Source organism: Lepidothrix coronata, unplaced genomic scaffold (assembly GCF_001604755.1).
Source record: "Lepidothrix coronata isolate B3197 unplaced genomic scaffold, Lepidothrix_coronata-1.0 Scaffold88, whole genome shotgun sequence".
NCBI lineage: Eukaryota > Metazoa > Chordata > Aves > Passeriformes > Pipridae > Lepidothrix > Lepidothrix coronata.
In genome coordinates, this window is record NW_016690268.1 from 2,663,510 (window position 1) to 2,680,585 (window position 17,076).

General features: G+C 39.5%; 1 protein-coding gene across 14 annotated transcripts in view; it reads left to right on the top strand.

The window, feature by feature from the left end:
- MBNL2 (muscleblind like splicing regulator 2) overlaps positions 1-17,076 on the top strand; it is a 109,374-nt gene that overhangs the window by 27,055 nt on the left and 65,243 nt on the right. For 10 of the 14 annotated variants that reach the window (XM_017821045.1, XM_017821038.1, XM_017821047.1 and 7 more), the window contains exon 2: positions 11,016-11,848. The exons of 1 other annotated variant lie outside the window; for it this stretch is intronic. In XM_017821045.1, coding sequence (XP_017676534.1) covers positions 11,675-11,848 — 174 coding nt within the window. In that variant the 5' untranslated portion in view covers positions 11,016-11,674. Of the gene's footprint in view, positions 1-3,139; positions 3,300-5,958; positions 6,047-6,406; positions 6,428-11,015; positions 11,849-17,076 lie in introns of those variants that run through there. 3 more of the 14 variants (XM_017821042.1, XM_017821041.1, XM_017821044.1) reach the window with 3 other exon arrangements.

The following is a 17,076-nucleotide window of genomic DNA, read 5'->3' on the forward strand; positions in this document are numbered from 1 at the left end:
ATATGAAAATAAAGAGTTGAGGTGGAATTCTTTCAGTGTTGCTAAAATACTTCTACTTTCCCCCTCCAGTATTTTTACCTTTCAGTCAGAGAAGGCCTTGAGATGCTGAAATTTCCTTCAGGAAAAGTTTTCAACACCACCTGGTTGAAAGTAGGAAAGAGTTTTTTTCCTACTGCTCTATTTTCACATTAAATACCTCAGTTAAAATAGAGACACTGTAATTTAAATATTGAGAAAATTTTTTATTTAAGGCAGGGACATGGCTGGGTCTGGGACATAGAAGTACTGGACTAACTCCGTCTAACCAGTTAGTATGGCTGCCTGAATCCATTCCCTTTTCAAATTATAAGCTAAGAGAAATTAAAAGGAATAGTCTGTATACTGCAGTTGCTTTTCGAAGATACTGGCAGGGTTTTTATTGTGGTTTGGTTTGGGTTTTTTTTCCCTTCCAGAAATATGAATGTAGTTCATGTCCCCCTTTAGTGTTGCAGACAACTGAACTATGCACATGTCAGAAAAATGATTATGAACTCATCCAATGTCCTTACTGTAGGCTAATAAACTTTCCGAGTTTGTGTCTTTGTAGCCTTTTTGTGTTTAAGTACTTTCTCTCCTTTTACTTAAAAAATTAAAAAAAGGCTATTTTCTAAAATGAAACTGAGTTAAAAAGTAACTTTCTTCAAATGGCAGTGGCTGATGAGCTTCTTGAACTGAGGGAGACATGTTACACAAATCAAAACAACAGATCGATATGACCCATTTTTATTGGGTCAGTGCTTCTTAATTGGTGCTCAAGCAAAAAGGAAGGTCAGTAGCAGTACAGCACACCAAACCCAAAATTCGTCATCCTAGAGATCAGAAAAAAATGTTTGCTCTGGTAGCAACATCTGCACACAGTTACTGTGCGTTCCTTCCAGTTGCAACTCCTTTATTTGCCTCAGGATTAAATACAAGAATTCAAGATTTCCAGGAAAACAGAAGTTCACCAGAAGTTACAAGTAGTTGGAAAAAAGCTCTTCTTTGCTTCTCTGCCACCAGTTGAAAAAACAATTTTAGAGGAAATGCATTTGCTTTCTGAATTTGTGATAGCTATTTGACAACGAAATAGTGGTTCACTAAATGCAAATTTATTTTATTCCAGAGAGAATGAATTTGCATCGTGTATTGTCAAATATAACACAGGTAGCCTCTGAAGTTTTAAATGCTGAGTTTGTTTGGTTTCTGTGGTTTTTGTTGTTATTGTTGGTGGTGGTGTTTTGTGGTTGGGGGGGGTGGTTTGCATACAAATAAATAGCATGAATTTTGGAAAAAAGGTCTCTTACTGTCATCTTCACTGTCATCTTAACTTAATTAAATATTTTCTGTATTTGCCTTGGTGGACCAAAGATAATCAGCCAGGAAGCCATGTCTGTTTACAACACGAAAAGGCAACCTACCTTCAGAAGAGAGCAATGATCAGTTAAGTACTACCTTTTTTTCTTCAGGGCCATGCCAGAAACCCCATTACTGGTTTCTTCTTGACTGAGAAGAGTCTTTGAAGAAATGGCTTTTAGTGGGAGATTTCAGCTGCTGTTTTAGAAAATATTTGCACTCTGAATGTTAGCCTAAAAACATTATTGAAAAAAAATATAAAATTAAATTGGCTTTGAAGGTACTTGATAATTATCTGCTATTCTATAGGTGACTTTAAAGTTAGGTTGCTGTTCTTTCTTTTTAACTGCTGTAAGATATAAAGTATTCTGGCATAGGCGCTTAATCAGGCTTTGCAGTATGTCCCATGAGATATGTAAGAAGTAAAGCACTTGCATATGTTCTGCTTCACAAGGATATCTTTACTTTTGGAAGTAAATAAAACTGATGTTGTGTGTTGTGTGCATGCTACTAATGGAGCGAAAGGGGAATTGAATCCTTTTGATAAAAGGGACTCTGATGAAGGCTTGCTTGGGCAACTCTGAGTGCCAAAGACACTATTGAGCTTTTTTCTTTGTCCTTCTGAAAGCACTTTGCTGTTGTGATGTGTTGGTCCTTCCGAAATGTGTTTGAGATAGTTGTTAAATGCTTTGGGTTTGGCAGAATGTAAGAGTGCATTCTGGGCTCCTTTGGGCATAGTCAGGTTTTCTTGCTTCTCCGTTATATCGCTAAGGAAGCATTGATTCTGGGAGTGTTCCTAGGTGATGCAGCTTGGGGTGCAGAAGAAGGGGTCTTGGTCTTTCTTCCTCTTGTGGTAGATTTCAAAAGTGCTTTTCTCCAAGCTCCACCTTTGCTGGAAGGAAAAGGAACATTCTCTCTTGTAGTTAATGCACTCAGAGGTAATGAAAAAGCAGTTACAACACAGGTTTTCTTAAGGGGTTTTGTAATCAGAAACCTTATTCCCCAGCTCCATTTATGGTTTTCAAATTTTTGTGAATCTCCGAAGAAGTCCTGAAATGTTTCCCTCCATATCTGCACTCCTCTCCTGAGACTCTAGGCTTTTGTCAACAATTATGAGAACCAGTCAGCCTCCCTCTTGGTATCCTACTTGCCATGCACATGATAAAGGACATTTCTTACAGAGCAGCATTTAAAAAAGGGATTGGGCAAATCCATGGAAGAAAAATCCAGTGAGACCTATTAAATACAAAGATATCAGTTACAGGTTGCTGGGAGAAAATTCATGGAAATTATCATGCTCTGCCTGCCTTGGTTCTGTACTCTTCTGTGAATATCTGGTGTCGGCCATAGTTGCAGACTGCGTTTTGGGCAAGATGGACTTTTTTACTGACCTGCTCAGGTCATCCTTGTGCATTTGGTTATCCTCTTCTTAAGTAAAATGCAAATGGAGAAAAGGACACAGAAATGCAGGTATTTTATCTCAGAACAGTGATGCTGCTTAGATTCCATGCAGGGAATCTGTTCAGCAGAATGGATTTAGCACTTAAGAGGCAGTCGGAGTTAATAGCATTAGGTAGTGCTCTTGCTGTCCTCGCCTCAGGAGCTTGGTTTGGATGTGCCATGCAACTTCCTAGAGCTGAGTAATTTATTGGAGTATATTATTGATAATACTGTTGGCTGTCTTAAAACACATGCAGCTTGTGATTTCAATATGTCTTAATTTACATGGAGTCCTTGGTTTATTCAGACTTATCCTTATCTTTCAGTGCAAAAGAGATGCTGCTTGTCACATAAACAAATACTTCGGCAAGAGTTCTGCCTTCTTGGCTTAGTGCAAAACTGGAGTAGAGAAAATAGAAAATTGACAACAGTCTGAGTTCTTTTAAATTGTGCTCCTGTGTAACATCATGTTATCGGTCCTTTGGCAGGTGAGAACAGTCATTTGATCATGCGTTCCCTCTATGTCAGTCTATAAAAATTTCACAGTACATAAGCACACTTTTCTATAAATATTTTATAGTCCTAAAAAAAGTAAATACAATGCATGTCTGCAGCTGAGTGTGGGTAGAAGCTCTTAATGGACTGGGGTACCCTTTCCTGGGGAATTGGGTTTGATTAATAGCTATTATGTGCTACACTCTGCCAAAAGCAAAACATTTGTGTCCACAAGAGGCCAAGTGATAACGTCATTGCTGCCGGGGATGATTAACTCTGCTTGCCGAGGCACAGAAACAGAAATTGCTTTTGCCCTTTTGTCAAGGTGGGAACAGAATTCTGTTTATGAAATTCATACACCTAGAGGATAAAATCAGGGTAATCTGAACTTAAAAACAGAAAGTTCTTAAGTTACAGATTGTGAAAGAAGGTACAAACCAAGAGAGGAGGAGAAGATAAAGTGGAATAGGATGAAGATCATTGTAAAAAACAAACAAAAAAAGAAGTTTGCTAGAAGAAGAAAAAATGTTTTCTGCAATTGCATTTTAACAGAAGCATAATAAGCATTAGTTTTTTCATCATGACTTTGAAGCACTTTGATGTTAGAAATACCTCTTGTGGGCTCCAGTCATCTACAGACCTAAAGTTCAGCAGAAATATTTCATGGTCCATTAGCAAAGTAGTATAGTGGGTTGCTGAAAAGGTCCTGGGCTGTGTCTGTTGTTTCACAGTCACCTTCCTCCTCACCTGCTTCCCCGGGGACAAAGGACATTAGTGTTATTATATTGTAAATCCAGCTTCAAAGTGAACCGGCAGGTTTTAACAAGAAGCTCATTGCCATACTGTAAATAGCGTGGGACATACTAAAAAGCCTGAACCTGGCACATTAGTGATCTCAACAAGGAAAATATGGCTCATTTAGCAAAACTGATTTGAAGGTCATGCTCAGTTTAAATAAAACAGACTGGTGTTTTCTAGTTTGTCCACGGACTTTTGTCAGCTTAACTAAGGTAGTTAGGATCGTCTGTGAGTAAAGTATATATTTGAATCACAGTTCACAAGTATTCATCTCTGGTTATATAACAGGCAAAGAGAGATGTTGCAATAGTTAATCTCCAGGTCAAGCAAATAAAATAAATAATGGTTCTTTTGTAAGTCAGGACACTTTTGACTTCAGTTGGGTTCAGGTCGAATTAATGCATGAACCAGGATTAGAATTTTAGTATTTTTGGCTCCTAGCCATCTGATCAAACCAGTGGGCTGCTTTTCTCTGATAGGGCAGTTCTAGCTTCTTCCTTGTTTGAGTAATGCTAGTTTGCTTGATGCCAGATGGAAACTGCTTAACATCTTAAAGTGGAAAAACCTCTGAAAGTGATTAAAGAAATGTTCATAAGTTTCATTTGAAATTTATGGAAGAAAGTACATTCATCATGCTCTACTATAGTTGAATGTTTTTTCTTACAAATGTTATGTTGACAGAAAGTTTTTCCATTCATATTTGCCTTAAAGGAATGGATGATGTTTCATGGAAATCTCTCCTATTTTCTCTTGTTTCTTGAATTTAGGGAATATTATTTTTTGTAACTTCATAACAGTTCGGAGAAGAGCCAGAAGCCTGATTCTGGTTTTAATGCTGTCTTTTTACAGAACTATGCAAAGACACTACTGTACTCTACTGTACATTGTCCAGTCTTACTAGATAGCTGGTATTAGGGTACATATAAAAAATATGAATATTAGAAATTGGTTTAAAGAGAAGAACACAAAGCTGACGTAATAATTGTACTCACTGATAAATGATACCTCTGTGCTATTGCATCACTTTTGGTCCTGTTTCCTATTCTGGAAAGCTGATGGAATGAGAAAAGCCTATCCACCACACAAAAATCTCTTGCATGTTCTTTCTTTAAGTTGTAATTTATTTAATGATTAACAAGCATGCCAGCTGTCACATTTGTCTGTAAAATTACTTTCTTTGTTATTTTATTTATGTTAGCATATTTTGATGCAAGATCCTCTCTGTATTGGCTAGTGGGGCACAGTGAGGCTTAAATTAGCATATGATGCCTGAGAGCCAGCCCTGCTTTCCAGGTACAGGGAACATGTCCCATGGAATACAGCATTCTAGTTAAAGGAGCTTGCAAAGCAGAGTCAGGCCAACCACAAGGAGGGTGTCCTGTCATGCCTGCTCTGCTCTTTACTCCTTCAGGTGTGGGGCATGAGCAAGTGGCCATGTCTCTGTTGAGCTGGCTATCACATGTGATGCATGGTGCTTTATGCTGCTGTATTGGCTTTATTCTGCACCTGATGAGGCAGATCATAATGGATCCAGCTTTAGCCTGGGATTAAACTTGCTTTTCTCTGCAGGGGGTCTGAGGGAGGGCAAGAGAAAACTGCATAGTAGAGTCAAGGAGATGGCAGGTAGTTGGAATTTAAAGCGACAGTGGAGTGTACTCATGGGGTTGTGGCTGTCCTTTGGTGTGCAGCTTCTCTTCTGTTTGAAGGCTATTTAAAGCTATTTAAATAGCTTTAAATTGGAATTTAAAGTTTGGAATGCTATTTAAAGCACAAACAAGGGGGGGGGGAAGACATTTAGGAGTGTAAAAATGAGGTTTAGTTGAAAAACTGAAGCAAAGTCCCATCATCTTTTAGATTAAAGCATGTGCCAGTGTCTCCTAAATATATGGCTGTGTCCTGAGTGCTTTGAAAGTGGAGTCCACTGTGCAGCTGCAAACACAAGGTATGACTTAGTGGGATTTGGATGCCTTTTCCTTGCCTTAAGAGTGGGGGTTTAGTAAATGTCAGTCTTCAAATATCTATATCTTAACTTGATCTGGTTATAGAAGGACTCCTACATGTTAAACTTATGCAAAGAATCTTTCCATTGTGTTTTGTCTATAAGCATAGTGAAATGCAAAGCAAGTTTCCTTTGCAAGTATGGTCAATCACTGAAGGAGCAACAGCTTTTTGAAGGAACAATGCTTGTCAGTAGTCTGAAGATGCGCCTGGAGGAAGAGGCACATTGGTTAATCCTTGGTTTTGGATGTCCTAGGGCATCTGGAGATGGTTGTGTTTTGTCCTACATCACCTGACCCAGGAAAAAATCACTGACTCAAAACTAGTAAGTCCAAGCTGAAGGGAGTGGCTAAATTGAAGGTATTGTTTCTTATGGATCAGTTTATCTCCTGAACAAAAAGGGACATCATGAGAATCTGACTTAAAGTACTATGTAGTTAAGATATTGTTGGTTCATGAGCTTACATTGTGGAGCATGGAAGCAGTAATGCTTATGGCTAACCCTATCTAAGGGTAGAGAGCCTGTTTTCTGCTGCTTGCAGCTTCCAGCCAGACCTTAAAATTTTACATGGAATCCTGGTGCATGGTTTCTGCTGAAGGGTGATTTGGGCAGCAATCTGTCAGGTTTCTGCCTTGCTAGTGACACAAAGGACATGGAACACTTTGGTTCCACAGCATAGTGAGTTTTTTTGGGTTTGGGTTGTTTTTTTGTTTGTTTGTTTGTTTTTCCTATTTATTTCCTTATTTTTAAAACAGAGCATTGTAAATGATCAGACTTCTAAAGCTAAGTCTATTTAGCACATCTCTTCTGGCTTGCTTGGAAAGAAGAGTTTATATACTTCAAACTGTATAGTCCCTCTTAGGTACAACTGAGGATTTTCTAACTTTTTAATTCTTGAGTTTCTGGTGTATTTATAGAAAAAATACATGGATCATGTTGACAAAATTTGACAGTAGGAGCAACAAATTGAGCCCCAGTGTTGGCACCTCTTACGACGATTTTAATGTGATGAATAATAATAGAGTGCTTAAATCTCAAAAAGTGTAAAACTTAACACCTTTTGAGTTAACTTAGTGGTTCCGCTAGATATCTGTGGTGGGACCACGTAGAGGACTCTGCTCTTTGACTGGAAGTCATCACCTGCAGAGTTGACTTTTTGAAGATGAGATCTTTACTCATTACTACATGTTATCTACTGAAGCATGAATAAAACATGTCCAGGAAGTCTCAGCTTCTCCATTAGGCAGATACTACATAATCCATTGCCACGTAACCTATCGGATAAGTAAAACTGCTGTACCAGAGCACCCCATATGTTGTAGATAGCAAGAGCTCCTATTTTCCAGCTGAGAGATTCAGCTGGATTGTAATAGAGCAAGGCTTTGTGCTCGTTTGCAATTCTTAAAGATACTGGCTGCCTCATGTTCCTCAGAACGAGAACTTTTTCTGGGGGCTCCTTGTGTCTGTGTGCTTTGTCTAGTTTAATAATTTAAAGGACTTTTTTTTAACTGTCTACGCCTTTTTATAACATTCTATGCCTTGCTAGCTTTCCGCAAAAGGGAAGTAATGCTTATCTGAAAAGAGGGATCTAAAGCTAAATAGTTTTTACAAATACATGTCCATGAATTTATTTAATTTAGCATACAAAAAACTGCATTCATAAGTGTGTATTCTGGAGCAATTCCATTAATCCAGATGTGTGAGAGACTGAAAATAAACAGTAATAGTTGTAAAAAACCCAAACAATATTTGTTCTTTTATACTTATGTTGAGTACTTTCTTCAGCTTCAGTAAGAACATTTTGTATCTCAGTTGTCAGTGTGTCAGTTTTGCTAGTTCGTTTAGCTCCAGGGCTTGAGTTGGGATGTTAATGATAGTAGCAACAGAACAACTAAATAAACCCCACAAACAAACAAAAGAGCAAACCATCTGCCTGGATAGGGAGCGGTGTTGGTACCGAGGGCTCTAGGCTGGTGAAGTTCCATTGGTTTTAGCAGGCCCGCTAACTTTGGGTGATATGTTGGGACATAAATAGAAGCAGTGGAAGGAAGAGCAGAGTTTGCATTTGCTGGAGGCCCTGGTGTTCACCGGGGTGGGTGGGTTTTGCAACAGGATGAGCTTTGATCTTAGTAATGGCCTGTGACCATTTTATTGAGGATTATTATTATTGTATTTTCTTATGTACATCTCATTTTAGTTCCCCTCATTTACTTCTCTGTTTACCCAAACTACTGGATTTTTTCCTGTAACCACAATCTCTTCTGCTTTCCTTTTGAAATTCCTTCTTGCTCTGCTCTCCCCCAGTGTTCACATCCTTCCTCCATCTTGCTTCCATACCCATTTTCTTTTTTACTCATTTCCTATGAAATCTCTCCCTTCCTTTCTCTTCCAGCTATTTCCTTTTCCTACCTTCCTCTCCCATTTTTTTCCTTTTCTTGAGTGCTTTCCTCGTATGTTGAATTTTACTTTCCTTGGCTCCTTCCATAATTTTATTTCCCAAACGTCTTTTTTCTCCCTTCTCCTTGTTTTGCTTCCCTCATGTTCAAACTTTCAAGGTGTCATCTCTTCCTTCACCCTCCTGGTGCAGGTGATGGGCAGAGGAGGTATGCCAGCTGCTTAGGATGTGGTCAAGAACCCGTAGGTCATGTGAATGGTAGGGATGAAGCACTCCAAATTATTCTAATCTGATCGTGTTTGCACTTGCCTCCTGCTGAAGGCATGGCTTTCTTCAGAAGGGCCTCAGTTCTGACACCAGTAGAAACTCCTGAAGCACTTGATGACTCTTGAGAAATCAGATAGTGCTGTTATGTTTGACAAGAAGTGAATTTTTGAGACGACTTTTTTGTACTTCCTTTTCTTTAGAAGATCTTAATATAGCAAGAAGATAAGAAATAGGATGACACTGTATTTCACTCTTCTACCCTCCACCCTCAAATGCTTTTTGGTATGAATTCTTGCTGCAGTCTCATGAATCTCCTATGTGATCCTGCTGTGCACATTTTTTTTTTTTAAGCCATGCCTACTGCAATTTCTATATTGTGTGCTATTTGCTTTGCTGCCATGTGCGATGTCTGGTTTTTTTCAGTCTTAACACCTACTACTTGAGAAACAACTTTGTCAATTTTAGTGGTATGCAGCCCTGCAGTGTATTACTACTTGTGACTTTCAGCAGTGTGCTGTATAACATTTACCCTTCTTCCAAACTTTCAGTCTATCTCCTGCATCTGTTACTGAAAACCATTACTGACATTTCTGAATTGGAATGTGTGGCTCCAGGGAGAGTATTTTCTCTTTTACATTTAGCCAGCTAAATCATCAGCCCAACAAGCTATCAGCTCAACAAGCTCTTGTGGAGAGGCTCTCTTTGGTTTTCCTCCTCTCTTTCCTTTTCATCAGTTAGAAGTATTTTCTCACCTCTTTGTATGCTTTCAGCTTAATCTTACTCTTCATCGATGCTGTTGCACAACATTGATGGAATATTTAATTTGAGGAATTTTTAATTCATGTACTGTATGATAATTGCATAGAATTATTTAAAATTGTACTAATTCTTTTACACCTCGTTATACTTTATGATTGGGTGAAGCTAGCTGAGTGTCATCCAGACCCATCTTATTGCACATTGGACTTGAAACTGAATTTCTGAGCAATTAGCATTGCATTTCCTTTATTCATGCTAGCAGTAGCAAATTTTGGTGTAAGTATTGGTCACATAGTAAAACCCTTTCTGGTAGCATTGGTTAATAATAGAAAAGCCTTTTAATGTTAAGACCTAAAAGTCAGAACTGGGATCTGATCCTGAAACTGTATGTGAGTAATTCTTACTCACACTACTAGCAATACTGACTTCAATTAAGACAGATGAATCCAAGCACAGAATGGTAATTGTTCTGGCACGGAAAAGCTGACAGTGTTTTTAGAGCTATTTTTATTGATTCATTTTAAAATCTCTCTTATTCCAGTCTGTCCCCCTTTCTTTTTTCTTGCTCAGAAATAATCTATCAAATGTTTCTGGCTGGTATCTGCAAAGTAGAAGTTGTGTTCCTTTGAAGCTGAATAGAAGGAAACACCATGTCCATGGCTTTACTGTCTGCATATAAAATAGAGTTAGTGATTAAAAATATTTATAATATCTAACTCTTTGATTTTCAGATCTGTTTATCTATGAAATACCCAAATAGCTTAAGTGCCATATTTACGTCTTGAGTTTTGATGCTGAATGATGTATCTGTAGAGCTACACAAAAGTAAATTAAAGGAATATTTAGATAAAGACTGCTTCATATTAGAAAGGACTCATTAGAGGATGATGACAGTGTTGAGCCTTTTCATGAAGCCTTTATGAAACAGCCTCTAGATTAACAGGGAAACTAACTCTATTGTCTGAATATGGAAGTTTTTTTTCCCTGTAATTTTTGAATGACAGTTTTTTGTTTTGTTTTTTTTCCCTTGAGGAATAGAGGGAGAGACAAAAAAATCTGAACAGAATGCTACTATCCTCATTTCTAAGGAAGAACAAATAATGAGTAACAACTTATAATGTAGTAACACAATTTAAAGGGCCAAGTGATAAATTCATGGAAACAGGTTCTTGTATATTGTTTTGGAGACTAAACACTTTAGATTGAATTGTTTCACAACCAGCGTGCCTAATTATTGTGTCTGCCACATTCATCTATTTAAATCATTCCCAACTTTTGGATTCCTGCCTAGAATACTACTGCAGTACATGTTTCAACTGGTTTTTCCCTAGTCTCATGTAACTTCATGAAGGAGGATGATTTTTTTTTTTTCCGAAGAAATACAAGTGAGCATTGGCTGTATGTTTATAATCTGATAAAAAGGGACGATAGGTTTCGTAATGTTGATTTGAATGAGTTGCACGTGAACTGATGCTGTATTTGTTTTGTCAGGTCAGTGACTTAAAAAGTGCCTTTGCCAAGTCACTTCTATGAGCGAGGACTGCTACGCCCGTGTTCTCAAAATCCTGTCTTTGCCAGCCAGACATTGCCTTCACCTTACACGTGGTGGAAGATACCTCAGCTGTCTCCATTTGCCAATTAGTTGATGGGAAACTGAAAGCAGAAAAAGAAGAATTATTATTATTCCTGGGACATGAACAAATGACTGCATTGCTTTTCTCGTGCAATCAATACTGGCAAGCAACCGTCAGAGAACTGCTATTCTATCAAGGAGTGCCGTTGCATTGATGGACCTTGGCTTAAAACTGGTGCATCCGTGATTACAATCAACAAACCCACGTGTTTTACAGATAGAAATGCAACTGAGCATGCATTTGCCCAGCCAAAAGTCTACAAGTGGGACTTAATGATTGATGAGTGACTGCTTGCTGATAAACTTTCTCTGCTTATTCTGCTTTGTGTGTGTTGGACATCATTAATCGTTCCCTACTGTTTTGTTTTGCATTTTTTAAACTTTCTTTTCAATTGGAATTGAAGGGTTTTTTTTCTGATTTTTCTTTTTTTTCCCCTCTCTCCTTCATTTGTTTTGGAAATTTCCTCAGCATAATTCACTTGACAGCAGCCTACAAGTTCAAAATCAACTTTCCATCATGGCTTTGAATGTTACTCCAGTAAGAGACACAAAATGGCTGACGTTAGAAGTGTGCAGGCAGTTTCAGAGGGGAACTTGTTCACGCTCTGATGAAGAATGCAAATTTGCACACCCCCCTAAAAGTTGCCAGGTTGAAAATGGAAGAGTTATTGCCTGCTTTGATTCCTTAAAGGTAAGGAAAAGAAACTGCATGTGTAGTAAAAATGCTGCTACATCGTACTGAAAGTAAAATGTGAAATGATGAGTTACAACTAAACCAGGTTAATCAGAAAGTGGCTTGTTCTTGGTAAGATATATATTAAAACAAATGTTGTCTGTCATAATGTTTGTTTATTTAAGTTTTTAAGATTTCTTTCTAAGGATTTCTTTTTTCAAGTGTCACTGTGTTGTTTACAGAAATTGCATATGACTGTGGAATACAGGATTGCTTCCAGCTGGTAGGACTATTGTATTCTCCTGAGTACATTTTATGGATTATAATTGTTTCATGGCAAATGAAAATACACAGTGGCACAGTACTAGGCCATTCCCAGAGTCCTAATGAAACAAATCATGTGTAAAGAGTGCAGATTCTTTCATTTAGATCAACAGAAATAAGAAAAGTCTATTACTTCAATTTTGACACAACTGATTGTTTACCTTTGGTTTTGGAGACTCAGATAAATTAATAGCATTGGTAATTACATGTATGGGTAGTGCAGATAGGAGCATAAGTTTAGAACAGAGTGAAGGGATTCTCTACTTTGGAGGATATTTAGCAATTATGTTGTTAGGTCATCAGCTTCTTCTGATTTCCTAGTAACATCAGGCACACTTTGGAAAACTGTTTTAAAGATTCTGTGAAAATACTTCATGTACTGCATAAAAGAAGATTAACGACCCCATGGGATTTGAGGAGTACACAGTGTTTTTGATGACGATACATTTGTGTTCTTGTGTCAACAGAAAGAAAGAGCTTATTTCATATAAATAATTAAAGAGCAGAATTGAGCATTACAGATTTTATTTTGAAAGTTTTAGTTGTGGCTTTATCTTCTGGGCATGGGAGAATGTCTTGGCTTGCTTTTTAAATTTAGCTCTGAGGATCAAAATTTCAGTTAATAAGAACTCTTATTGTGAAAACATCAGTGTGAAAGAGAAGAAAATTCAGGGTTGTTTATTTTCATTATAACTATTTTTTTTAACACAGTGCAAGATACTGTGCTAGATATCTTCCTTCTGCTTTTTCTCATTTCTTCTCTTCTTTTGAAGATTTAGAAGAAAGTATCTCAGGGGAAATGTTTGTGAGGGGGTTATGTTCTGTATGTCCTGTAAGCCAGAAGAGCACCTTTGCAGTCATGGCAGTATGTCATCGAGTGCTATTAATGACCTTAATCCATGGATTACTGCCGATAAACTGTAGCAGCTTCTTTGTAGATGTTCTCATATATTGGTTGTCTGCCAGTGGGATAATTTTTTTTTAAACAGGCAGACTAGCATCTGCAGCAAGTGGACAATACTCCACTTTTACAAAAAATAAGCAGGTCAGTAGAAGGTTTTTTTGTGTACTATTTTTATCTATTATAAAGACTCAGGGATGGGTTGGGAGGCTGGACACAGGTAGCAGGGCTCGATTATCCCTGGACTGGCAGGAAGGTGGATCTGCTGCCACTGCATCATCCTGATTGAAGCAGTGATGCACCTGTCCTTGATGCCCAAGGACAGCATTGCTGTCCCTGGTAGCACTGACACTCACAGTGGAAGTGCCAGCTATTAAACTTGGAGACTTTTGTTCAGGGAGGGTTATTGCCTGCGAATAAAAACTGGAGTCAGACTTAAGCTAATAATACCATGAAGAGAAATCCTGAGGGATCACAGTGGATAACTTACTGACAACCAGCATCATTGCTCAGTGCAGAGAAGTCCAAAACCATGTAAAAAATGTAGTTAAAGCAAACAGCCATGTTTTGTCCTGGTGTGGGAGGACATCTGCCCTGAGGGGCCAGCCCACTCTAGCCCAGCTCTGGTGGCTGAAGTGGTGCTGCTCTGTCCTGCTGCCCATCATCACCCTCTTCCCAGCTGGCAGAAGGGAGCATGGACCTGTGCCTTCTGTCTTGTGTCTTCTAGTTGGGTTTAATGGGCTAAATTGGTGGTAAAGATGGGATTATACCAAGAAGCCAAATTGTGGTTTGAAACAGCAGAGGTGGAGGTACAGGTTTCTTCCCACAAACCCTGCTGCCCGCATAGGGAGATCCGATAATGGGATGACAGAGCTTTCACCTGCAGCTCCTTGCTTCTAAGCATGAGTGGGAGCTGTTCGTTTTGGTGTGTCACCTGACCCTGCAGTACACAGGAAGCTGTCAGGGATCACTGGGAGTGCATGGCTCTGGGCTGTACTGACTGGTGCTCTCACAGCCATTATCTCAGTTATTTGGAAGAGTGTTTGTATGTACAGCAAGAATGTGCCTGGTTAGCTCAGTTTGTGTATCGCTGGTTGAGGGACTTAGGTCATTAGTCAAATAAACCTATTTGATGCGTAGGTTTTGGAAATACTGGTGTTAATCATACAGTTTCAGAGTAAGGCTTTGGCACTTAACAAGCGGGATACCTTTTCATGTAAATAAACAATCAGAATCGTCTAGAATTTTAGATAAAATCAGAATTTAATTTTAAAAAAACCAAGAGCTGTTTTTCTTGCTGAACATTGAACCACAATTATTTAGCATTTATTTACATAGCATCTAGAGCATTGGAGACTTAGCCTTTTAACTGTCTTGATTTGGTGTCCCTGCTGTAAAAATAAATTATAGCGAGTATGTTGAGTCTTTTTGAATAAACATCTACCCAGGGAAGACAGAAAATTTTTTTAGTCTCTGATGGAGTTATTTTACATTTAGGTGGTGCCTGATAGTTAACAGCTGCTCCCTAAGAAGTCAGTCAAACACAAGATACAGCACTCTGAGACAGAATCTTCTTTACATGCTGATTGATCAAAAGAACTCCTGTTTTGGGTAGGGACATATGCTCCCCTGCATACCATCTTCTTTCCAGATTTCCAGAGCAGACAAGGGAGCATGGTATCATTATCTGCCAGCTGGATTAGGCTGCCAGAGCACCAGTATGAAGCTACAGGAGAGAGTCCAGTGAAGAGTCACTAAGATGGTGAAGAGGCTGAAGCATCCCTCCCATGACGAAAGGCTGATAGAACTGGGACTGTTCAGCCTGGGGAAAGCTCAGGAGGCTCCCATCAATGTATATAAATACCTGCAGGGAGGGTGCAAAGAGGCCAGAGCCAGGTTCTGTCCGGTGGTGCCCAGTGACAGGACAAGAGGTGATGGGCACAAACTGAAACACAGGAGGCTCCCTCCGACCATCAGGGAACAATTTGTCACTGCGCACCAAGCACTGGCACAGGCTGCCCAGAGAGGTTGTAGGTTCTCCATCCTTGGCCATACTCAAAAACTGTCTGGAATATGGTCCTTGGACAGTTTTCTCTAGGTGATCTGCTTGAGCAGGGGGATAGACCAGATGACATTCAGAGAACTATTTTAACTATCCTGTGACTGTGTGACCAGAAGCATCTTCACACTGACTTGCCCACAGCCTTAGGATTTTTCTAAGCTAGCAAAAGCTGACTGCGAGACTGAAGGATATAATCCCAGCCAGGGACACCTGCCTCTATGCTGTGCCGTATCCTCCTTTGTGCTCTCACTGCTGCCTTTGTGATTGTGTAGTGCCCCAGGTTGGGAACCTAAGTTGTTGCTGTAGTTGCTGCAGCAGGGAGAAGGACTGTGTGGCACTAGCAGAGCACTGAGTCACTTCTGCTGGTGACAGTACTGTGGCCCTAGGCTGGGCTTCTGGAGTAACACAATTGCATCAGAATCCAAGTTTTCCTATATTAAAGAAGCATATTTGTAGGTCCAGTGGTTCCAAGTAAAAGGTCAACAGAATTTAACAGACCTTGTTTGTTTTTAACTGAGACAGGATTTTTGGCTCCCAATACCTGTCCTTGCAATACTTGACTTTTAACACAGCAAAAGTTGCAACAGCAACCCGTTGGACTGATTACAGTTTTAAGCATCCAAAATTCCATTGAAGACTGTCTGGGCTCTGAATATCCTTCATCTGTGAGGTGCTCCAGGCTAGACAGAAATAGCTAAAGACTAATGAGCCTGGGTCAGATTCAGGCCAGAAACTTTCTGGTTTCAAGCCAGGTTCTGCTGCATAGGCTTCTGAGATGCAGCTCAGTGTTTGTTTCTCCCTCTTTGGTGAAAGACGGAGTCTAGTCTGTTCCGAGCAGGGCATTTTTGGGGTGAGTGCAGGTGGATCATCCCTGTGCCCCCGGTGGATGATGGATGCAGCAGTCGGACAGATGCCTGCCTGTTAGCTGGCCACAACATCGCCTCCAGCAACGGGGCTCTGTCCAGCAGAAACCCCACGTGACTTGGCCAGCCAGTGTGGCCACACAGGCACACCCAAAACTGTACCGGGCAAGTGACCTTGCAGAGCTTAATGTGAGGATGAAAGTGTCTCCGGGCTAATCCGGTTGACTGTGCTTGAGGTGAATGAAGGGGAACTTTCATGGCAAGGCCCAGAGCTCTGATAGTGAATGGGAAGATACCGGGTGCTGAGGAAGCACTGCCAGAGCCAGAGCCTTGTCTGCTGCCTTAAACCCTCCTGAAACCTTTTTGGAGCCCTTACAGGCTCCCCTTTTGATGCCTTTGAAAGGGTTGGTCAAGTGACCTGTCTAACAGGAAAGTTTTAATTTCAGGAACTGCTTCATTTATATTTTTATACTTCTGCCTGGGTTCAAGTAGCTTAATTTAAAAGTGAAGAACATGGATATATAACACTTAATGTATAACATTTAGATCCCTCCAAGTTGGACACTATAAGCAAACCTGTTTTCAAGGCTTTCTTGTCCTGCTAGTAGTAAAGAACAAAATCCTTTCACAGGAATACTAATATATAACATATGTGTGCGGACAAGACCATGCAACACTTTGCTGTATTTGAATCAGAATTTTAAAAAGAAAAAACATTAAAATTAATGGTGATGTTTAGGAGGGGGAAAGGGGAAAAGCTTGGCAGATAAGAACATATGGTCATGTGCATTTTGCTGGGAGTTAAGTCTTGTGTTTGTAGGCAAGTCTGGATTTTCAGTCCTGGTGTTATTTCTTGACTCAGATTTATAACCTTTCTGCAGGTTGTCTACTAGAAGAATATGTTGTGTAAGCTAATACAGATAACAGAGAAGGTATCTTGAAGATACTGTTGTTGCAAGTTTTATGGTGGTAACAAGGAAGCGAAAGCTTCTTTAGGGCTACAGGTAACTTTTTCTGTATTTTTCTTAGCTATTTGCTAGTGTCTAAACTCTTCTGTTTATTGAGCCAGCGGACTACTGTGAACTGTTCATTTGCA